General features: G+C 38.7%; 3 protein-coding genes across 3 annotated transcripts in view; 1 reads left to right on the top strand and 2 right to left on the bottom strand.

The window, feature by feature from the left end:
• The window catches only part of LOC139133149 (short transient receptor potential channel 7-like), a 32,416-nt gene extending 31,879 nt beyond the window's left edge, over positions 1-537 (bottom strand). The window contains exon 1 of the mRNA XM_070699576.1: positions 112-537. Coding sequence (XP_070555677.1) covers positions 112-316 — 205 coding nt within the window. The 5' untranslated portion in view covers positions 317-537. The remainder of the gene's footprint in view (positions 1-111) is intronic.
• Positions 538-3,958: 3,421 nt separating this feature from the next.
• On the bottom strand, positions 3,959-5,973 carry LOC139132732 (uncharacterized). The gene is made up of 3 exons (XM_070699000.1): positions 5,263-5,973; positions 4,715-4,976; positions 3,959-4,506 (listed from the first exon to the last, which is right to left on the bottom strand). Exons 1-3 carry the CDS (start codon positions 5,971-5,973, stop codon positions 3,959-3,961), a joined length of 1,521 nt encoding a protein of 506 aa, XP_070555101.1.
• A 4,765-nt stretch (positions 5,974-10,738) lies between these two features.
• LOC139133148 (protein FAM135A-like) overlaps positions 10,739-24,811 on the top strand; it is a 71,653-nt gene continuing 57,580 nt past the window's right edge. Inside the window, exon 1 of the mRNA XM_070699575.1 lies at positions 10,739-11,157. Within this exon, the coding sequence (XP_070555676.1) occupies positions 11,081-11,157 (77 nt within the window). The 5' untranslated portion in view covers positions 10,739-11,080. The remainder of the gene's footprint in view (positions 11,158-24,811) is intronic.

Below are 24,811 nucleotides of genomic sequence, written 5' to 3'. Positions count from 1 at the left end.
AATTGGTATGTTGAAACTGTTATAAATTCGTATTTTTTTCTGCTCACGGAGACTCAAAGGAAAAGAGATAAATTTACGCGTTATTTTTCCGAAAATCCAATTCGTACATACCTAAATTACGGTTTTCAATGGCCAGCCTCACTGCGCTTTTGCCCTCGCCATCAACACAGTTTACATCAAACAGGTCCAGGTAGCCTAGGGACAGCATCAAGGCGTTCTTCTCGCCTCTCTCGGCGGCGCTCAGGAATAGGTTCTCAAGTTCGGAGTTCTTCTCGTTTTTGGAGGTCACCGACGAGAACTGAGGCAGCGTTTCCATGTCTGCGGACAAGTGATCGGGTTATCAGAGTTCCGCTAAGAATGGTGTTAGGGATGGATGAAAAAAGTCACGTGACAAGCAACTTTTAAGCTCTCGGATCTCGGACCCTCCGATCGACCGAAGGAGCCCCCCTCCTCGATGTCGACGAATTCTGACAGCGCAAAGACTACGTGACTGATTACTTAAAATGATATGATACTGCAAACGTGCCACCCGCAGATCGTCTGTGAACAACTACCTTCCACACTTCAAAGAGCGGGAATAATACACTTCACTGGGCGAGAGTGACGTCATCCCCGCAAGCCACAACGAAGGGCGCCCATTGGTCCAACGCTCTTGAAGCCGAGTACATCGAATTATGATATTAAAATTTTAATGAAATTTACAGAAAATGACAGCTAACCCTGTAATTAATATAACTGACTTGACAAACAACAGGGTAACCGAAATTCTCTTGTGTGCAAGTTCTTTCATTAAGCAAAAGAAACGCATCGTGCGTAAGCTATTGAATGGAAATATCGTATTACCTATGTAATTATCGTTTTGTAATATTCTACTCGCCCCCTCAAGTACGAGTAATGATCGAAGTATCGTCGCCGCTGAGTTCGGCTTATGGCTATATATTTTAATTAATTGATCAATACTTCTTTTGTTTTTAATGCCGACTACAGTTTCTTGCTGTACCCCATCCCAATCGAACCACCAGTATGTAGAGATACAAAGTGTTAGGCTTGTCAACTCAGCCTGTACATGGGTAAACTGCTGTTGTTATTGATGACAATGAATTCTTGTCAAGATTAGATTTCAAACATAAACAATAACAGTGCATTTTAAGCGTGCAGACGCTGAGTTGACGAGCTAAATACCCATAGTGAATGCTTCAACATTCTTTCGAGAGTAGAACAAAAACTGGTACTTGATATACGAAAGAAAAATAACGAAACATTCTTCAAAAGTTACAGTTTTTGGCCTTTAAGGTAGAACGCACCTTGTGGACAGATATTTGGTTTCTCAAATTTCTGATCTACCTCGTGTTGGGGCTCATTTTAAAGCTCATTGAGAAAGAAAAACTTTCACCGTCTTAGTTTTTCGAAAATCCAAAATTTAATTTTTCCCCCTAGAGTTTAGAAAGTTGTTGGGAGTTACTGTAGCTTATTATAAATGTATAGAATTTGGTCTATTTCTGATACTTTTGTTAAAAAGGAGAAAGTATACAAAGACAGTTGTTGTAAGTTCGCCGTTATTGCAGATCTTTCACGCTCTAAGGGTGATCTCATTATCTGTGCATAGCTGAATGAAGGGATAGACTCGAATCGAAGTGAGATTATTTTATTGTCACTTTTGTGAGAAGAGAGAAGTCACTTGACATATTTACTCGTCGCCATGTTGATTCGTGTTACCAAAATACATCATCAGAATCCCCTTGACAAGCACTCTACACCAATTCACCCCATCGCCCTATAGATAGGTCCACAATCACCATCGACTACAAGGGCTAACATCCAACCATGGGAGGTGAAAGGATTGAGGCCAGGGACGATCTCGTCTGGGACCTCTTTTCGGTTACGATATACGCTATGTATGCTTCGAGGTCCCTAGACTGGGGACGACAAATGGGTCTAGCAATATGAACATGAACTCATCGACTTGTGTATAGAAATGCAAGAACGTACCTTAGTTTGTGATATTGTCAATATCTTGACATTTCTCACATAAAGCAACTCTTAGTGAAGTCATTTCGAAAAGTACATTCAATGATGACACATCAGTATACTAGATTTTACGATAATATGGCAAGTTTTTTATTTCTCTGGGAAAGAACCTAGCAAATGTAAATTCTGTGATAGGAGTTTTTCTCTGTGCTTTTTTTTTCTGAACGATTCGTCGAGTGGCAAAATTTAAATGGTCCACGGAAATCACACAAAAGATTACTTCCATGTACCGTACTCAGGTACTGTATCTCAAAAGATAAGATGGCAACAGCAAAGAGCTGTGTGTATTATACGGGAAATGCAAAGACAATGACTGACGAAGTATTCTTACTGTCTTGCCAATGCCTCTTTGTCTTGCCAATAACATTAGGGAACAGTAGTGACTCTAATATGCCATTAATCTTAAAGGTATACAGTCACCTGTAATCTAAATATGCCCATATATGGTCAAAGGGGCTTTCCTTGGTATTCAAAATGCCCATGTGACGGCTCTGTTTTTAAAAAGCGGCCACCCGCTTAAAATCTGTGATTGGTTAGATTTTCTCTTTCCATGGTAACTGTGGCAAAATTGGAACAGGTGAAAGTATACCTTTAATGTGGACACATAAATGAGAACGTGGTGCGATGACGACAAAATTTCATGTACATATCTCTTTATGGCATCATGTAGATATCAGTTATGATTTTTGTTCTGACATAGCGGGGGGGGTTCACTGCATTGTATCGCGGTTTTATCCCCTTCTTCGCCTCATTTAGACTTTTGATGGAAGAAACGTTGATATGATGAAGAATTTTGACACCTGTATGACCTTTGATTTCACACTGGCACTCGTGAATCATCTGTTGGTAGAAAATGTATATTTTGACGTTTGTATTTAGCTATATTTAATGAGGTCGTTCTATACGGTGGGAGTCAGGAACTTCTGTTTTTGGCCTCTACGCGAATTTATTTAATAATACTGCATCTAATTCTCTGCAGTTGTGGAACAAAACTTGACGACGGGGAAACGTAAGGCAAATGCCTTGCCAAATGCTATGACTGTAAGAATTGTGTACAGTGCTACAAAATATTTAGAATACTATAACAGCTCCGGTATCTTTTCATGGTTAGTACGCAGAAGTACATGTACAGATTCAGACCTTGACTTAGAAATTCGGTAGAAAAGCCTGACCAGCGCCAAAATTTTGCTTAAAAAAGAAACGTTATGAGAAAGAGTGCTGTATTTTGTGGCTAACTGATCTCCTGGCCCACAGAACTAATCAACATTTGAACTTCCAAGTTCGTTTGTACCATTCATAGATAATTAACTTGTCCGACCTAGAAGTGAATGAATAAGGCTAGTCTAGGCAACATTACTAATATCATATCGTGTCACTATGAACCTTGAATTATTGAGATTAATGATATGCTCAATACCTACCTAACTACCTACCTACCAATCCACCCACCCACTCATCCACCCACCCACCTGCCTACCTACCTACCTACCTACCTACTATAGAATAGTGAGTTGGTAGGTAGAGAAATAACGACTACTCAGACAGTAAGTATGGCACGTCTTATGGCCTCGTGGTAAAACCTCCGCCTCGATATCACACTTATTCTAATGACCCGTATGTAGCATTACGTCATACATATAACAATCACATAAAGTATAAGGCTAGATCATACTTGAACACTACATCCCTTCCCACGAAAATAGATAGAGCATGTCACTGTTCATTTTAAACTGTCTCTGTGCCATATGTCCGGAATGCCAATTTCAAACACAAACATCTTGAATAAAGAATAAGCTATCAACCAAACGTGTCTGTCTTAAACAAGTGTTCAAATGATATGGCTCATTGATATGTTATCAATACACAAAAATTAAGTGCCAAAAACACAACTTGTCTATGAACACTATGAGGGGGAGAGGTTACTAGCACTTCACCCCTTAGGTAGATCCTCAGCATCTACCTGTACATATCTCACATAATCCTTCAGATAGGAGGGTGGTCTGCGATGACGTTGTGGACGGCTGCTGTGTTGAATACTCATAAATGAATCAGGTGACGATGAAGATGTGTCTACATCACCAAGTTCCAAGTCTTCAGCGATTCCTACTTGATCAGTGTCATCTGCTTTGACCTTATGCTCTCCTTTTAGGATCTTAAACTGAGATGAGTTTCGAGTTATTGTATGGTCACCTTTCAAGGCGGTTACCATGGAGCCTTTGGTATCCATTACACGGTATGGTTGTGTTAAGTATGGAGTTACCTCTTTCTTAACGTGTCCATCTCGCTTGACTAGGACCGTGTCACCCACATTAACTGGATTCTTCTGGATGTTTTCACGATTATCTGCGTAGCACTTCATACTTGCTTTTCTTTCTTTATCACGAAGGCGTAGATTTCTATCATCCTTCTGCTGTGTAGTATATTCTGGTAGTCTTGTTCTCATTGGTCTACCAAATAGTAATGTAGCTGGTGGTACACCTGTCGTGGAATGCGGTGTTGCCCTATAGTTGCGTAGAAAACGATAAAGCTGCTGACGCCATGCTCTTTCCTTCGACGTGTGATGTACGATAGATTTTCTTAATGGTCCGCATGAATCTTTCTACTTCCCCGTTAGCGCGAGGCCACCTGGGTGTTATTTTGCGATGCTTGAAGCCTAAGTCTTTGGCAAAAGCTGTGAACTCTTTACCTGAGAATGGTGGACCATTATCAGAACGGACAATTCTAGGTATTCCAAATAGTGCGAATATACTGTCCACTTTAGGCATTACTGCTGCTGCTGATGTGGAGTGGATGATTTCAACAACAGGATATCGACTGTAGTCGTCTGTTATCACAAGAAGATATTTACCATTTGGCAGGTCACTGAAGTCGATACTGACCTCCTCCCATGGACCAGTTGGTAATTCTGACATTTGTAGTGGTTCTCGCTTGTTTTCCACAGTGGTTGCCTGACAAGGAATACACATATCGATTGTTTTCTGTACCAAGTTGTCAATTCCAGGGAACCAAACTTTCTCTCTAAGGAGCTGTTTTGTTTTCACGATGCCTTGGTGCCCTCATGTGCAATATCAACGATTTGTTGCTGTAGTGACTCAGGGATAATAATACGTCTTTCCCGAAGTATTAGATCATGTGATGGTAACGCACTGAGCTCATCTCGTACCAAGTAGAGACTGTGTAAAGCATTTCTTTCTTTAGTGCTCATGCTTTGTAACTTTACTTTGTGCCAATTACCAGTCTGTATGGCTGTATGCATGACTGTAGAACACGATCACACATTGTTGCTTCTTGTACATCTTCTAGCTGTATGGTTTTAGGTGTAGCATGCTGTACTACAACATTGATGTGCTCATCCGCAACCCGTTGCTCTCTACTGCTGGGTCTGGTATATGATAGCGGATGGCGAGACATGTAGTCTGCGGGATTGAATTTACCAGGGTGGTATATCACCTTGAAGTTGTACTGTTGCAACTTGAGAATCCAACGCTCTATTCTGGCTGGTGCCTTTGCAGTTGGTGTATTAAATAGTGGTACCAGCGGCATGTGGTCTGATATAACATTGAAGCTATGCCCATACAGGTATAGGTGGAAATGAAGAATTCCCCATGTTATTGCTAGAGCTTCACGTTCTATTTGTGAGAAGCGCTGTTCTACTTCTGTCAGTGATCGGCTAGCAAGTGTGATTACCGAAACATCACCCTTACCATCCCGTTGAGTCAGGATTACACCAAGTCCAACGGGACTGGCATCTACCAGTAGCTCTGTGCATTTCTGTGGATCAATATATGCCATCTCACAGTTGCTTGTGATCTCTTCTTTTATCTGTTTGAGTGCTTGTTGTTGGTGTTTGCCCCATTGCCAAGGCGTATCTTTCTTTGTCAGTTCACGCAATGGTTCTGATATAGTTGCCAAATTCGGAATGAATTTCCCACAGTAGTTGGCCATGCCAAGTAGGCTCTTTTCTTCTGCTACACTCTGTGGTTCTGATGCTTCTTACAGTGCTTCAACCTTCTTTGGATCTGGAGACACTCCTCCACCTCCGAATACATGGCCATAGAACACTACAGTGCTCTTGCTGACCTTAGATTTCTGCCAATTCAGTGTTAAGTTTCTCTCACGTATTCGCTTCATACATGCTTCAAGGTTAGTATCATGGTTTTCTTGACCTTGACCATAGACCAGAATGTCATCACTTATGTTGAGCACACCATTCAGGCCCTGAAGTGTCGAGCTTATAATATTCTGGAATTTCTCCGCTGCTGAGCATACCCCAAAATTCAATCTCTTGTATCTGTATAGTCCTTTGTGTGTTGAAAATACAGTCAAGTGACGAGACTCTGGTGCTAACTCAATCTGGTGATAGCCTGCATTCAAATCAAGCTTGGAGAATACAGTAGCCCCATTCAGGTCAGCAATTACATCGTCTAAGGTAGGTGTGATGTGACGTTCCCTCTGTATGGCCTTATTTAGTGCGCGCATATCGACGCATATTCTGATCTCTTCTGGTTTGTTTGGTTTCTCAACCACTGTTATTGGTGACACCCACGGGGTTGGTTCATCCCCAACACGCTCAATGATGTCCAGTTTCAGTAGTTTTTCCAATTCTTGTTCAGTCTTTTTACGAACATGGAATGGGACTCTCCGGTGTGGTTGTACTACAGGTTGTACTGTTTTGTCTTCATGTAGTTTACATTGTATCTCTTTCAGCTTACCAATGCCATGAAACCTATCTTCGTACTCAGCTACAATTCGATCACAGCGTGAAGTGCCCGGTGATATTTGGTTTGCAATGTAAACCAAGCCTAGTTTTGATGCTGTATCGTAATCTAGTAGCGTATCTGCTGGCTTGTCAGTAACAAGAAACTTAGCCTTAGTGTCATGAAGTTTGTACTTTATTTTAGCTTGGAAAGAACCATTTATGTTTAATGGTTTGCTGCTGCAGTAGGCATAGACGTTGCTGCTGTCGTCTCTCTGTAACTTGGGCTTATTGTTCAGGGTATTGTATGTATCCATACTCATAATGTTTACGGTAGACCCTGTATCAATAAGAGAACCTACTTCTGTTTCACCTATGTGTATCATTACTCTAGGTCTATTTCCATTTGTCTGTTGTACAGTGAAGCAGTACTCATCTTCTGAACTCTCCACTTGTGTGTATACAGCTTTGACATTTTCCCCTTTTTCTGACTTCTTTGTTTTACCCTTGAACGGCAGCATCTGGAAAAATGGTTAAGTTTATTACATTTCCTGCATGACTTGCCTTTTGCCGGGCAGACCGATTCATGTGGATAGCTGCCTCCACAGTTATAGCAAGTTGACGACTTCATTGGTGGCGTTGGCACTTGCTTTTGTTTATTCGGTTTCCACCGTTGATGGCGCTGTTTTCTTACTGCGTTTACCGTGGCTGTGTCGGTTACAGTATTTTTTGTTGATTTCTCTTCCATCCCACTAGCTTGAACTTCTGACACTTCAAATGAACGAGCTATGCTAAGTAAATTTTCAAGTGTCGTCTCCTCCCTTAGGGCACGACGTCTTAGGCGAGCTGAAGTACACCCTCGTATTATTTGCGACTTGACCTCTTGGTCCTTATTTGTGAAGTCACATGTGTTTGCAAAACGTTGCAGACGAGTATGATACGCATCAATCGATTCGCCACTGTTTTGCATCGTGTCTCTGAAGACAAATCACTCATATTCTATGTTATTTTTGGCGAAAAATATGATGTGAGCTTTGATTTTGCTGTTTCGAAATCAGTTCCAGTTTCTGGTAACGTATCAAAGAGTTCGGAAACTTCCTCACCAGCCCAGTGCAGTAGTAATGCACGTTGTCGCTTGTCATCAGTAATATTGAATGCGATGAACGCGTTTTCCACCCGACTCAGATATTTCTTCCATCTGGTGCTTGTGGTCGTTGGGTCTGAATGAACAGGGAAAGCTGGCATTGATGGTAGACTTTCCATGTCATCCCGTCCTCGTCGCCAATATAGAATAGTGAGTTGGTAGGTAGAGAAATAACTGACTACTCAGACAGTAAGTATGGCACGTCTTATGGCCTCGTGGTAAAACCTCCGCCTCGATATCACACTTTATTCTAATGACCCGTATGTAGCATTACGTCATACATATAACAATCACATAAAGTATAAGGCTAGATCATACTTGAACACTACACCTACCTACCTACCTACCTACCTGCTTGCCTGACATACCTGCATTCTATTGACACAGCTTTTGGTGTATCTTGAAGTCGTACAACGGAAGATCGGCTCGTTTGATATTTGTAATTACTATATTAGGTGATTAATGACACACATTAGGGAGTCATAACAGTTTGCTCTTCATAAATTACCATTATTACATATTTGACATTTTATGTAAGTATAAATGCTAAACAAATAGTGTTAACATGCACTAAACATTGATACAGACAGAGTAAAATTCTCTTTTCGTAACTGTTCACAGCCGTCCAACCATCGTGAGACAATTCTGTCATGAAAAGTACTAAAAATATTTATGTGTATCAGTATTTTAGCTAGAACCGATCGGTGACTGTTTACTATATAAGGCTGTTTCGCGGCTGCAGGTTTGTTACTAAATATAGCGTCACGCGCGCGACATCCGACAATGCACTGCTGCTAGAATCAAGCGGACAACTTTTGTCAGTGTTGCATGCGTTGGTTTTGTTGAAGTTTGTAGTCTGAAGCGTCGATGTCTTTTCTATTTTTCATTCTTGCATTGGCAGTCACCTATTAAATTGCATTTTTGCAGTTCTTGCGCGTACAATTTCCAAAATACAATCTCAATTTTCGGATAAATATACATTTTTTTCCAAATTAATGAGAGAACAATGATTTCATTTGGAAAGAGTCCTACTTAGGAGCTGTAAAGGACGCCACCTTGTGTGGGCAATACGGGAAACGTGGGTCGATTATTGGCGTTGGATTGACACTGTGACGATAATTAACACATCAGGTTGCAAAGCTGTTTTTTGAATATAAAACATGAAACATAAGAAAATTTATAATTGATGAATTTTGCATCAAGGAACAGGGCTGATGGTTTACAATTTCACTATTGATTCACAGATAGGGTTTTTAACGGTCTGTGACATCACCAGTTGTCTTCAGTAATTCACCTCTAGAGGGCGCTAAGTGTCGACACGATTGCCGACGCTGTGTATGGGGGGAAAAGATGAAGAAATCAAAATTTAATTTTGAAGTAATTTTTAAATTTTCTATTTTCGCATGAGCAAGGCGGTGAAACATCACTTGCTCCTTAGCATTCAAAATAATCGTAGAGAAGAAGTACGCCAAAAAAGTATCGTAAAAAAAATTGAATTCCAAATATATGTATGTCCCTAGGGTTCATTGCACCTCAATTTAAGATAATTGGAGGAAATTCCACAGAGGTTTCACTGCTGGAACCATGCATGATCAAACTTGTTTACTGGAGCGATTGAAAACGTCATATGCGAGATCAAGATGGAACCTTGGAACCATTTGACGTTTTATTTGAATTCAAATATGAGAATGAAATATCGAAAATATGTGAATCATAATCGTGAATACAAAATGTTAATTCCTCGATGACAAATTTGAAAGAGCACAACATCACGTGATGAGGCGCCAATATAAGATATTGTTTTCTGCGTCACAACATATATGAAATATACACGACTGCGACAAAAGATATTTTAGTTGTTTTTGACGATCAAGGTCAATGACGATGAAGGTCGCTCTTAATTGAACCTGTTCCATCATCCTCATGATAATCTTCCTCCTCCTCCTCCTCCTCCTCCTCCTCATCATCATCATCATCATCATCATCATCATCATCATTATCATCAAGAAATACTGCCTGTCTCCTGATAGGAAAACGTTACACTTTAATAGAAGTAAAAGTAAGTTTTGACGAATGTGTTGTAAAATTTTCAACTTACAGATAATAGAGCTCCACAGGCACTCGGTGCGTGTCTGGGATTGTGAATAGATTAGTTGAATCGTTAGATTTCTAGATAATCCAAGAATGTTTTTGATTCATAAGGGTTTGAAAAACAGACGTAACCACGCTCTTTAATTTATATGTAATTCAGACTGGCGTGCAGTATAAGCTCCGATCGGTATCTTGTACAAATCGTCGGTCAATTGTGTTGTCTTGGCGGCATGGTCTAGAAATCTTAGAATCTAGTTTCTTCACGAATCCGGAGCCTAATGCTCCTCGGAACTGAACGACTTAAACTCTTACTCAAACTTGCCCCTAGTCAACGTTCAACCATTCTTTTTTTAAAATCACGAATAAAAATTATGGGCCACCGCGCAACTCTATGGAGAAAAATAACATTTTCGATTTTCAAATTTTTTTTCTTGCTCAAGCCTCCACTGGCACAACTTGAGACCAGAAAAGTAAGCTTATTGTAAAAATTTGTGGGTCTTAATATTTTCCCTCGAGGAGCATTCATTGAGTTTATAATGTTACTTTAACAGGTTTCACCAATGTCAAATTTTTCGATCGTCGTTACGCTAGCCGTCGCAAACTGGTCCACAACACGTTGGCAGTATTACTGCGGCTGGAAATTATTAAAATAACCACGGTCCCTCCACAATATTTTGTGGAGGGACCGTGAAATAACCAAAGAATGGTGTATTGGTAGACGCCCTCAAACACAACCTATGGTAGATGTTTCCGCAGTGTGTTATGGGTAGGACACATGCAACCAAGGTCAAGATGGCGACTTGTAGGTTAGTCACCGTAGTGAATGAGTGCCTATCAGCAAGCAGATGAGAGAATTTACCGGTATTACGGTTAGCGCACCCTCTCTTCACTATCGAGCGAAACTGGGTCCGGAATAATAATAAGAGAGCAACCAACACCGCTTTCGAAGCTAATTTTGGCGCCACACAACCGCCGCTGCCAATATTTTTAGTTTTGTCGTCGCGATTCTTGTTTACAACAGTCAACATACATACGTTACGACAGTACATGTAGATAAAACCGCCATAAATGTTTTAGCCGGTTTCCAGGAGATCTACCAACACGTCTTATGTTTGCTCACCATGGGCGAACTTCAAGCAACATTGGACTTTTCGGTGGAACTTGGAAAATTTCACAACGTGGATCTCTTCCAACGTGGGTAAGTCACACACTGCGCTGGATTATTCTGTCACTGACAGTTTATACAAGATGCATGATTGATGAACGCCGCATCGTTTATGGCACCGTCCATCATACTTCACCGCACAAAAACGCTGAGGTATGATGTTTGGTGAACGTCATCATTTATATCGATACATATTGTGATGAACAGTTAATAACACGCCCGATGTGACACCTGTTCGTCGACAGGATGAGTCAAACGGCTTATCTATAATAATTACCCTATATTACAGGTTACGTTTGATAATGATACGAAATTAAACAAGTAATCCCAGAGCGTCCATGATATACCGGTAGCCTAGCCTGTCATTTTGTGACTCGGACTGCAAATCCTAATATGCAGACACAAGTTAAATACACTGCAGCTGAATTCTAGGCAAGCACACGTATGACATACACCCACTTGACTATTTTGAAAATTGCCCCTCTCACTGGTCATCTAGACTATAATAATCTATATCGGGGTACATGGTGTCTTGTTATTGTCAGGCTCTAGAGGCGTGGACGTTTTACATGTACCAAGCACAGACGAGCTGTTTCAAAAATATTTTTCCCGCAAGAAGTATAGTAAAAGTTACTTTTGTTACCAACTCCATGTGTATGTATGACGGAGCAAAGTTGCCACATTAAATAGATGCAATTCATACTGAAATGTGATAACCCACAGTGCTGTTTCTCAGTATCAGTTTCTGACTCTGTAATCATTTAATATTAGATATCATATCATATCACTACCAGGACTCTGAGCTGGAGCTGTCTTCCCGTTTTGAAATAAAAAAAAATTTATTCATGTTTTCTTATAAATACAAGCACAATATACCTTTTTTGCTTTCCCAAGCATTGATTACTCAATCTGACATTTATTTATTTATTCATTTGTTTGTTTGTCTTTTTGCTTTTCTTTCTTTATAATAAACTTTTTCCTATCATCAAGTTGAAAGTGCTTTCTCAATTTTGCATTTAGTCAGAATGAGTCACATTGTTTGCAGTCACATAAAATTGACCTCATTTATATCACAATGTCAAGGGAACATCGCTCCGGTGTATTAAATAATTACCATTTAAATGATGTATAACAACTCTTTGGTCGACGTCGTATTCTCTCTGGAGACTCTCATTCCAGCAAGTTAATAACCCTTTGATTGCTGTGTTTTTTCCCACCCAAATTTCAGTGCAACATTTTACCAATTTTTATGAACTTTTCTGTAATTTTTCTGATAATTTTGGACCAAATGAACACAACATTTCATTGGCCACAGTTTTTTATCAAAATTTTGGCAAAAATCTGACAAAATTTGACTTAGGTATATTTTATAAGGGTTACTAAAATTGACTTTGGCCATCAAAGGGTTAATTGTTCAAAAAGCCAATAAATGTAGCTCGCAAGGGTGATGTACATACATGTAACAAACTCAAATAAGTGTATTGTAGCTCACAAGTGTGATGTACACATGGTGTAGAGTGCGTTTAATTTTAATACTGCTGCAATGTGATCTGCTCAGTGAAGGAATGGCTGGATCATTAAACTTTTATTTGTTTCTCAACTGAGTACACAGACACCAGTGTGTTGGTCAGCAGTAATTACACTCAGCAGTGTGTGTGCTAGAATAGGTCAGTGGTGTACTGCAATTTATTATCACAGCCTTTGTCAGTGAATATGATTTTAAATCTATTCCTGCAATATGTACAATGTACTGTGTACATTATGTGTGCTTGACCTATAATGGGAACTAGCCGTAACTTTTAATGTACAGTACTTCAGTGTTTTTGTCCAGTTTGGCATTGTAAGCTGTCTACTATTCCTACTCTCAAATTCATATCCAAATACATATTGTTCAACTTTTCAACACTTAGCGGTATGTGTTCGTGATTGTGCGATGTCATTGCTGACCACTGAATTTCAATCATACAATATTATGTATCAGACACAACACACTGTGATTGTGAAGTTAATACTTAATATTTTTTGACATACATCAGGGAGATGCAGAAGAAATTCCTTGTTTTTAGTTCAAAGTGATTAAAATATTATCAAAAAGTACAGCTACAGCAGTCTTGATGTTATACTGTAAGTTTTCATCCTGTACTGTATGTCAAATTTGATATCGCTGGTCATAGCGCTTTATGAACGTGACTCACAGCATTTTTTTGTAACGGGCACCTGTCTTGCGATTTTACCCTGACTGAAGTAGAACCCTTAGGAGGTTTAGTTTAAAGGGAATATTAGTACAAATATGTAATAAAAGTTCATTGCCCTCTCCGTCATCAACTCATCCCTTCACTGATGATGTCAAATGACCTTTTACTGTTGCAAAAGTTTCACTTCATCTTTACCTTTTAACACGTAAGCACTTAGGTCTGAGCTCCCAGTTTGGAGCAGTGGAATTCAACTGGTCTATTTCTGTGAGAGATGGTTGTCCTTGACATTCATATTGATAATTGCCTGTGTAATGTAAGACTACGCCTTAGCTGTCTTACGTACTCAAGTATCTCTGTTGCAGTCTGTAGCAGGGCCAGGAATAAATGGGACAGCGTGAGACGTAAATCTTCGGCTTTTTATAGTAATAAGGTTAGGGGAGCATTCATGACCAATAAATAGGACAGCTTTCAAGAGGTAATTCAGAATATAAACAGGTTATATGCACACAGGTATCATCACTTTTTATGAGCATGTGCGCTTTCTTTTAACCGTACGGACGTATTTTGTGACTTGCGTTTGTGTGTGGATCAATGACGGTAATTGGAAACGGCAGGTCGAGGGTGAAGGGGTGAAAAGTTCAATCATGAATTTATGTCATGGAAATACATAAAGCTGTCACTGGTGATCTTGTTACTGGTACAGTATGTCAATATTTTTAGCTATCACCACGTATGTCAGTATACGTGCATACTTGTACCATACGTGGCAATGGAAGCTATTGTTGATGAGTGTACTGTACGGTGTAGGTGGGTACAGTGACTGTGTAAGCATATAGGTGGATACTGTAAGTTCATACAGTGATCATAATAATAAAGTAGTAATAATAAATAATTATCTGACTATATTTTCCACCTCTTATGAGTCTTAATAAATGTTTTGAAACAAACCGTACTGTACAGTGTGTACCGTATAATATGATCTCATTAGAGATGTATTCTGACTTACATGTATGCTGAACTGTGAAGTTAGGAAAGATTCAGTAGATATATGTACATGTCATACTAAAGTTGTATGTGGAAGTATGGCGGAAATTTCACACGGAATCAGCCTCTTCAAAATTGAGACATTGTTTTTCTTTACAGGACCAGTACATGAAGCTGTAACTTTTAATGACATTTTACTATTTTTTTTCATCGATTGCAAGTTCTTGTTAAGTTCTATTCCCCAAAGCCATCTTGAAGCATCAACTATTTAGCGTGACAATGAATTAACATAGCCTGCATACACTTATAATGGACTGTTATTGTTACATTTGATTTCTAGTCGGATACACCAGATTTACAAGTACCCTAAAAAACACATTTGGCAGTGCTACCCTGTTTAACATGAGTTGCATCCCCATCTGTGGTTGTACACATGAACGTTCAAAGCAGCACAGCAACTATTTGAAGTACATGTACACTGTATGTCTGTGACATTTTGACATCATATGTAACAATTCTTGTCAGAGCATTCATGCAGAAGCTGATCACCATGTGATGGGAAACCATCATGAAAATGCACTCTCTCAAGCTGTGTAAGAATATGTGTTGAGAAAAAGTATATGTACACGTATAGCCCCTAACGAGGCAGTTAAAGAAAATATGACAGTCACTCCATGTAGTGAGACCATGTTACAATTACGTGTATGTGTACATGTATATATACCATGAGCATGTAGACTCAAGCTGTTTTACATGTAGCTGTGTGAAATTTTCGAACCCTGCAATACATTTCAGTCCCATTACAGGACAGATGGCAGGGTTTCCAAACTATTTATCTGTCTTGCCATTGAAATCTTAGCCAGAAAACCTGCCCACAATACGTCAGAAATTTCTTGCCGTGTTGCGTACTTGTTTCTTGTTGATTTGAGTGCCTACATGTTGTACTGGCACACAGGTACCCAAAGTGGTCAGTGTAGATAGAATAATATTAAAAACGCGTACACCACAATGGACAACCAAGACACCAGTGTGCCGGTATACAATGTACATGTGTCAGCCACTAGAAAAAGGCTAAATAGAATTTCTTGTCAAATTTGATAATTTCAACACATACAGTATGTACATATCCATTATCAAATATATAAAGCTATGCTGAATGGACGAAAATTGAAAGAAATTCTGGCAGAGGGACAAATCATCGGAAGTATGTATGTCAAAGTCAGTGGTATGCTATTGCCTATATACAGATACCCAGTGACCCTTGACCTCTGACTCATTAAATAATCCAGCAGGGCAACCATTTGGAAATGTCACGATGTACCGGTATTTGCGAATGTGTGTCAATACGTATCTGTATGATACTGGTAGTGAGGTACGTGTACCCTGCATTGTACTCTGCAATGATGTTGTCTGAATTTTGGTCGCACAGCAAAACTGTAATAAGTTGACATCGATATTGTCAGCACGCTCCAACTACACAGTGATTAAGAATGATTAAAATCGGGGCTTTGTGATTGTACATGACAGTGAAATCTCACACTGTGTAAAGAGAGGTGTTACAGATAGTCCAACTACATGATAGAGATTGTAATTCTCTGTTCACAAGAAAGCTTATCATTGGACAGGCCCCACTAGATTATTTTGTTTGATTATTTTTAGATTGTTTATTTTCCATTTTGAAATACCTAGTGCCGACAATGAAAGCTCTTTTAGCATACAGTAGAAGTGTGCAATGGTCATGACATTTTATATCGCTAAAACTCGGCAGGTTGTACACGTATGTAATTGCTGAAAAGTGAAACTTGGATAGATTACATGTGAAACCCAGTCCAACCGGAAAGCTACACCAAACTGATTACAAGGAACATTTACTGCTGTCCTCACCTTTGAGATAGTATACAATGCAAGATCCCGAGGTACATGAATATTCCACATTGATTAAGGGTCATTAGCATAGAATTTAAATACCGAAACAATGCTCATTAATGTAATCTGCATATTTGAATATCATTATACCTCGCATCTTGCACTAATAGTGAGATACGGTGATGGCATCAAACTGACCTCTTTAAAACCACACACAACAGCAGTGCAAGCTTTTGTCTCTCCAAAATTTCCCCAGTTATTTCCTTTTGACAGGTGTTACATGTGCAATACGTGCAGAGTTACACAAACAAGAATAGGTATGGTGGCCATTTTGAATTTCAAATGTCGGTGATTTGGGTAATTTGTTTCTCTAGTACCAACTTCTGCACGGTGACACCTGATTTTTATTCTTGGTTTTGAAAGGAAATAGTTTGAAGTTTTCTTATGGGAAGTTTGAGCAAATGTTGAAGGTTTTTTTCAATCTCGAGGCATGTACTACCTTAACCCTTTTCCTGCCAAGTCCATATTTCACCACCAGGTCAAGATGGTTAGCCAAGTGGGTGAAAATACGTCATGTTTTGGCTCAATACCGCTTTTTACTGACTTTGCTGATGGGGAAGTGATACAGTTATTACTGTCTGGCAGGAAAAGGGTGAATAGCATAATGCTTTGAAATTGAAATTCATGTACTAGCGCAGCATTAAAGAAAAAGTAGCTGCAACTTTTTTTGTACTTTTTTTCTTCTATTTTTGTGTTCAGAAAACAATTACATGTTCTTTTTTTCCTTCATGTCTGATGTAGTCAGGGTGTTAACCCTAAAAAGACAACACACCAGTACTTTGTGTAATGTGCCGTGTTATTCTGGCAGGGTCTGAGATTACGGCTGTCAACAATGGCATTGCATTTCATACATGCATAGTGTGGTGATGAGCTGAACATTAGACATTTCAACATTTGTTCCGTATCGAACTTGGAACCGTATTTTACAGACAGAAGAAAAACACTGGAAAATATGACAAAAATTCCAGCTAGTTGTTTTTAAATAGACTTCTGAAAGCACACCTCTGACTCAATCTCACCTAAAAGTCTCGTCTAATACGCCCTTTCAGTTTACCGTTACATTGATGAACTGGTATTTTCTGTTTCCTTCCTGACAATCACGTGTGTTAGATGCAAAGACCTTGGAGTGACAGCGTCAAACGTCACACCCAGGTTAAAATGTGTTGGTGTCCCAATAATGAACCACTTAGTGACAAACTCTGTGCAGTGCCGAAGCTATAAATTCTGTTACATCAATCAATTCCTTTGTTGGCATGGAAACTTGTTCCTATAGCAACCAATTTTGATTTGAATAGCCTGTATATTGGGACCAGACTGAATTTAAAAGGGTTATGGTACTTGTACATGTATGTTTTTGTTTCACTCAGTTTCTGCCTTAACCCTTCACCTGCCAAGTTCATATGTCACCATCAGGTCAAGTTGGTTAAAACCAGTGAGGCATGGCAGCTCCCATTTGTTGCATTTTAACAAAACCTTCAATATTTGAAGGCCCTGTAAACCGTGATACTGTTACTGTACAATGTACATGTGTATATATGATTTTAATTATCAAACTTTGCTATAGCATACGCATGTACACATTACATGTACCTACTGTACCATGCCCAGCAGGAGAAAATGTGCAAAGATTTGGCTCTATACCAACGCTTTTCACTGACTTGGCAGACTTTGAAGTGATACTGTAGCTGTCTTTTAGGATTGGTGCTGAACATTGCTCTATAATGGCGTATTTGTCTTGTTTGAAAAATGCTATCTTGTATTGTTCCTTTTCCTAGCATTTTTGTTTGATGTGGAAAAGACACACCTTAGTGACCTTTGTTGTGATGTGAAATAATATCTTGATATATGATGTTCATATTCTTGGTATGTTTCTTTGTTCTGTTGGTCATTCCAATTTTTGTTCATTATTTTCCCCGATGTTTGCTTCAAAACATATGTTCACATGTGGTATTTTCCCAGAGGTCATGAAAAGCTCTGATTTATTGTAAGGCCATGATGACATCTGTAGCAGGTGTTTTTTTTCTATTCAGACCGCTGTTTGCTGTCCAATGCAATCCAAACTACTGTCCCTCGATCCATGACGACCGGCAAGGTGTGTTTTAGTGTACTGGTTATGTACAGTGTACATTCTTAGACCTTTGCCATTCACAATTTCCAAGTTGCTTTGGTTACATGTACTTCCATGCATTGTCATATGGGTCCTTTTATCTGTACACTACCAACATACATACATGTACACATGATGGTACAGTGCACCTCTCTATGTAATCCTAGGATTCAGTGCCTTTAACCCTTTGAGCACCAAAGTCAATTTTGTCGCCCTTGTAAAATATACCTCAGTCTGTTTTTTTCAGAATTTTGCCAAAATTTTGATAAAAAATTATGGCCAATGAAATGTTGTGTACATTTGGTCCAAAATTATCCGCAAAATTACAGAAAAGTTTGTAAAAATTGGCAAAAAGTTGCACTAGAATTTTCTTGGGAAAAAATACAGCACTCAAAGGGGTAATTACCATATATACCTACATGTATGAGTATATCAGTCATAATATCATGAGTATTGTTATGTCCTGTGAACCATATATGTACATGTAGGTCACCTTTGCACAAAACAAATAGGCTTTTGTTAATGGACCCTCTCTACTGTATGGTGACAATACACATAGGAATAGATGCAGTGCCTTTATCACGTTTAATATCCCTTTCACTGCCAGACAGTATCACTTCCCCACCAGCCAACTCAGTGAAATGCGGGATTGAGGCAAAACCATATGTATTTCCACCCATGTGGCGTGGTCTGTTCCAACAGCTTAAGTCCATAAAAATCATGTTTACAATATCTGTGATTTCAGGGACATTCTTAAGTTAAATTTTTTTTTGTTCAAATGCACCAACTAGGATACATCGTGCTTCACTAGTTTTAATGAACTTGACTTGATGGTGAAATATGAACTTGGCAGGATGCGTAACGTTGTACTGTATGTCCTGTGTGTGTCATAGGTGTTACTCTACTGAAGACCTGAACGGTGGAGTGCATTACTGGGTCCTATCTCTGCTACAGCTGTATGGTAGCCTTTTGGAATACCAGTATACATGTACAATTTATTCGTACTAAATGTACTGGTACGACACAACTGTATGATGATACAGATTGATATGTAATGATGTTGCAATATTGTTTGGTTGGATCATGGTATTTTACTGGGCCTGTGTACAATCACAAGAAGTAGAAAATGAACGATTATGACAATATGGTCATGGAAATGAAGCAAACGTGTCTGTTCCTAGGGATGACCTTATTCAGGTCTTCTTCAAATAATCTTGAAATTTGAACATTTACAATTCCTAGCATTGCATACAGCAAAAGGTAAAAAATATTTGTCTAAAACCATTCGTTTGATAGCCCTAAAATTTTGTTGGTTGGTGCCTCGGAATGACGTCATGAAGATTTGTTCAAATGATGATAACATTTTCATGTGTAAAAGTAAATTTTAATCTTATCTTTAGTGCATTGATTCATTTCTTTCTGTTGCATTTTCATCTTTTTTTTTTATAAAAGGTATTTGAGAAACCTGGGAACATGGTTACTGACATACATGTACAGTGTACATTATAATGCGGTGTTTCATTTCCGTAGGCACAAGATCATATCAGCACATTGAAAACGGTGAAACATCACACATTTTCAATGTAATAATTTTTTTTCAGCCAGGGCACGGTAACATTGCAAATGTCAGTGTTGAAATATCAATGTAGACTGACATTTAGATGAAAAAAATATTCGCGTTTATCCTTGCAGGCTTCAGATGCTTTGTATGGATCAAAGAAAAAAATATATATATAATGGATGTTGCCTTAGTATACAGCACATGGTTGTAAACACCCGTCACATGTCATTTTTTGCGTTATAGGTAATTTCCACATTATCAAGCCAGAATCTGTTTTAGGACAGATATTCAGACTCTCAAATTTGTACAGCAGGTCTCAGGTCTACAGCTTGTATTGGCTAAATTTAAGGTTTTCGGAGAAAAAGAAATTTTCACCACATTAGTTTTTCAAAAATTGAAAATTCCGTTTTCTCCATACAGTTAACACAGGGATAAGGGGAACCCTGATTTTCATTCTTGATATAGTAAAAGCACCTTTGAAAAGTTTCATTCAATTAAGAAAGTTTGAGTAAAATTTCAGTCTTTCACTTTCAAGGCCGATACTACCTTAACAGGTTCAAGACTTTTGGTGTTGACTAGATAAGAATTTCATAAAAACGTTGATACAGTGGTCACATTTCTGATTCTAGTTACACAACATCAGGTAGATACATGTATATTTTGTTCAACGGGCAGACATATTTCAACTTTAAAAAATCTGTTCTCACACAAGGAGTGTTTTGCCTATGTACATGTGTACATTTTACTGGTATGAGGGACCCATTTCTCAGTGAATAAATACCGGGTAAGGTGTACTAGCCCAAATAATCCTATTTTACCATAGGTTAATCTTGCAAATCTGATTTAAGCATTGTAAACTGTTTTTATGTAAATTTTGTACTAAAAAAAATACATTTTCTGGAAACTTCTTATACAACTACTACCGTAATGTCTACTTCAAACTTTAGTTCTGCATGTAAAATACATGTAATTTCAAACTGTTTAGAAAGAGGACACAGATTTCTAGTGCATGTTCCGGTGTGTGTATACTATGACCATACTCAGTAAAGTGGTTGTACCGTACCCCATGACTACCTGGTACCAATACATGTATATGGTTCTTGTAATCATGCATTTTTTATATGTACATGCTCATGGAACACGTCATAAAGGCGACACAAATCGTGCAGTCGTGTCTTTTTCTGTTAAAACCCCCCTCAGGCGATACCTACTTGGTTTCTTTTTCAATTCTGGTTTCTTTTCAGACGTTTTACACATCCCACCATGTAGTCGAATATTCATATCCACTGAGAATGTGAAGTAAGGAACAGCCTAACGAAAAACGTGATATTGTATTGAATGATTTTCCATGATCCATGCAGTGTTGTACAAAACCTGACAAACATGGAGCCATTTCGTGTCTTCTTTGCTGTGATGGCAGTTTTTGTTTTTCGTAACATGCAAATTTCTTTTTAGGGAGACAGAATGAGTCGTAAGTTTATAAATTTCTGATTGAAGATGTCTTTATCAATTACCATGAGACCTGTCCTTACAGACATCATCTTTTATCAGAAGACCTCTCCCTTTGAAAGAGATATGTCAAGCTGAAAGTTCTAAGTTGCCCAGAATTTTACTCTCTAGGGTTATTGGCTGTAAATTTTGATGATTGTATTTCCAGTATTGTATGTCAATGGCAAGTTCTTGGTATATGCCCAAAGCTTGGTAAAACACCTACTCTTAGGCTTGTCGATGCAGCATCTATACATGTAAAATGTACTGTTATTGTTTACACTGAATTCTAGTCCGGACCAGAATTCACTTGTCAATAATAACAATGCAGTGTACACATGTACAGGCTGAGTTGACAAGCTGAATACTGTGTACATGTATCTCTACATTCATTGGAGAGTAGAACAAGAAACTGTTGTTGACATTAAAAACATGAAAAAGTGAAGAAATCATGTCAAGTCACGACCTTGCAGGGAAAGACACTTATTTTTTTATCCACTTGCCCTTTGGGCAAGTGAGGGGTTCGGTTCACTTGCCCGAATTGGAAAACCACTTGCCCAGTATAATTTACGTGTTTGAAAAAAGCTAAAACATTGGTTTTTCATTTCACACACTTTATTTTGAAAATTATCATGTTATCATGAGAAAATGTCAGACATTCTCATAGGGTTCTCCTCACACTTCTAAGAGTGCTGGACGGCTCATTTATATTAAATTAATTATCAAAGCCCCACTAGCAGTATCATTTAGCATTCTTTATGTGATTTTACTTCTGAACTAAAACAAGATTTTGGGAATGTGCTCTTTGAGGGGTTGGAATACAAGTATTGTTAACTGCCCAGTGAGACTGCATGTGCAATTTTGAACAAGAAAAATAATGTGTGCCCAAACGTAAAATGGCACCCAATGCAAATATAGCAAAAACAGTGTACACCGTGCATATATGCATTTGAATATTCACGGAAACAACAGAGTAGTCCAATGTAATGCATAGTGTTCAATGTTTTCAACTGGGACAAAAATGTTTGTTTTCTTTGTAGTATGGTGGGAAATCAAAATAATGGTTAAAATGTAAATTTACTTGTCCAATTTTTCACTAAAGAATATAAGTTGTAAAGCTGCAAAAGACTATATCCTGTTAATGGGTAGAATTTAAAGAAAACCAGAAAAAATAGGAAGCCTTTTTAGGTCAACAAATTTCAAGATTTACAGCTAGTGGGGCTTTCATATTCATAGAAAAAATTCTAACAGTTCATATGTTTGTATGTTTACTTTCTTGGGTCTTAATGTACAAATAATAACAGCCATTTTAATTGTACCTTCAAAGTATTTTTGCAGTTAAAAGTTGTAACTTATATATACAGAAAGAAAAAAAGTCTGTAGCTATAAAGGAATGTTTTGAAGCTTCTGAAAAATAATGTACTTCTTTGTCATGTTTTTACTGCGCTGACATCATACACAAGCAGGGAAAGACACTAAGGTTGTCCGATTGCCGGGGCAAGTGAAAGTCGCGTTCGGGCAAGTGAACCTCCGATGCCACTTGCCCGACGGGACAAGTGAAAAAAAATAATACCTAGAATTTATAGAAATCGAATTCACGAGAGCGATTTTCTGGTGAGGCAACAGGGACTTAAGGTAGCTTTCCACCTTTGCGACGACCTATTTTCAAACGTGAATTTTGCCATCAAGATGTGTACTTTTACCCAAGTATTATATATCACCTGAAAGCTATTTCTATGAATATTTTTGTTTTATCAAGAAAATTAGTGTGCGATGAATTTTTTTGAAGATCTTAGTGAAAGTGTAAAGAAAATGGGTGGTCTCACGTAAAAAAGTTTAAGTCTGAGCGGAGAGGGGCTATTGTTTAGGTGTTAACGGGCAATTGGTCTTCAGAATACTGGATACAAAACCGTGTCTCAGATTTTTGAAAAAGGCCTTAGTTTTTTCACATCGTTGAGTCAAAGTTTATCCACCGATTAGTCTTACAATGCCGCCTAATTAAGCAGCAATAACTCGACTTTAAAAATCTTCATAAAAAAACTGAGACACGGTTTTGAAGACAACCTACTTGACAAACATCTGTGAAAATCTGGTGAACTTCCGTTCACGCGTTCTCGAGTTAAACTCTTTTGAACGTGCTGCAATGTGACAAAACGCCGAACTGAGAAAAAGGCGATTTAGTAAATTGGTTCGGGTTTTTCCTTTTGAATGGCAATAAATAATGTACTCAACCGACAAAACACTAAAACCAGATAGTGAAATCAAAGTGTTCAACTTCAACAGTATATTCACTCATTGAAATCAGTGTCAACGGTCGAAATGAGGCTAAAAAGGGTGAATTTTGGGAGCGTTGTACTCTTTTTAGAGCGCAATCTACACAGTTGCTGATGAGTAAATAAACTTGGGGAGTGCCAGGGAAGGGATTATGCATAATCTGTTGACTGATTAGTTGTAAGGTTTAAATAGAGTATTAACTGTTCGACCTAACTGTCGGAACTGCTACGGCATCTCGATGCCGTCTACACGAGCGCTTGGACTAATTACCTCCATGACAAGCGTACACTACAGTGTAAGTTTATGGCAGCATTCGATTCGACCTCGGAAACGACTCACGGCTGCGGAATGAAAGCGAGCCCGATGAGTGATATAGGGAAAACAATATTGGCTGACAACAAAAATATCTGCGTTTGTATGTGGATGTACATTTGCGGTGTCTGTGATCATGGAGATAAAAAAGAACAGCTCCATGCTGTGATTCATTACGGTTAGAGTAACCGAGGATTCTAGTGAGCAGCCATTTTTTAGATCTTCACGCGCCTTGAAAACCGATTAACACTAATCAAACTACGAGAATTTCTGAGACAATAGTTCGTCCTCACTCTGTACAGCATTTCTGTGGGTGAAGACCGTTTCTGGAGTCATTTATGCTAAAATGAGCCAATCGCCTGTCGGCGGCATAAAAGTCAAAGGAGAGAAGTTGAGAAAACATGAACATAGAGAAAAGTACGTTTATATTTCACCAAGCGCAAGTTGCATGCGATAGACCGCTCGTCAAGCGTCATACGTCACAGCACGGTCACTTGTGGAGGGACCGTGGTCACAGATAGATATTACTCTCTGCTGTCGTTCGTATCCAACATGAGTACCATCGATTCCAGGCGAATATGATATCAGACCCGTCTTCATTACATGTAAATCTCAGGATTAGGATGGTGTTTTGCACTGTATTCAATGCAAGTAGTTTAGCCCGTAAGCGTCTCATTCAATGGTTTACCGACCAATGATGACATGTTGATGAAAACTCAGGGCGATTACGTTATTACGTTGTGACGGTCAAATTCATATTGAAATTTGTCTTCGGTCCTGCAGCATTTTGGCTACTGCCATGATAACTGATAACAATGTTGTCGTGTCCATTCCCATAAA

Source organism: Ptychodera flava, chromosome 5 (assembly GCF_041260155.1).
Source record: "Ptychodera flava strain L36383 chromosome 5, AS_Pfla_20210202, whole genome shotgun sequence".
Taxonomy (NCBI): Eukaryota; Metazoa; Hemichordata; class Enteropneusta; family Ptychoderidae; genus Ptychodera; species Ptychodera flava.
The sequence above is the reverse complement of the archived record's forward strand: the minus strand, read 5'-3'. Positions and strand labels throughout refer to the sequence as shown.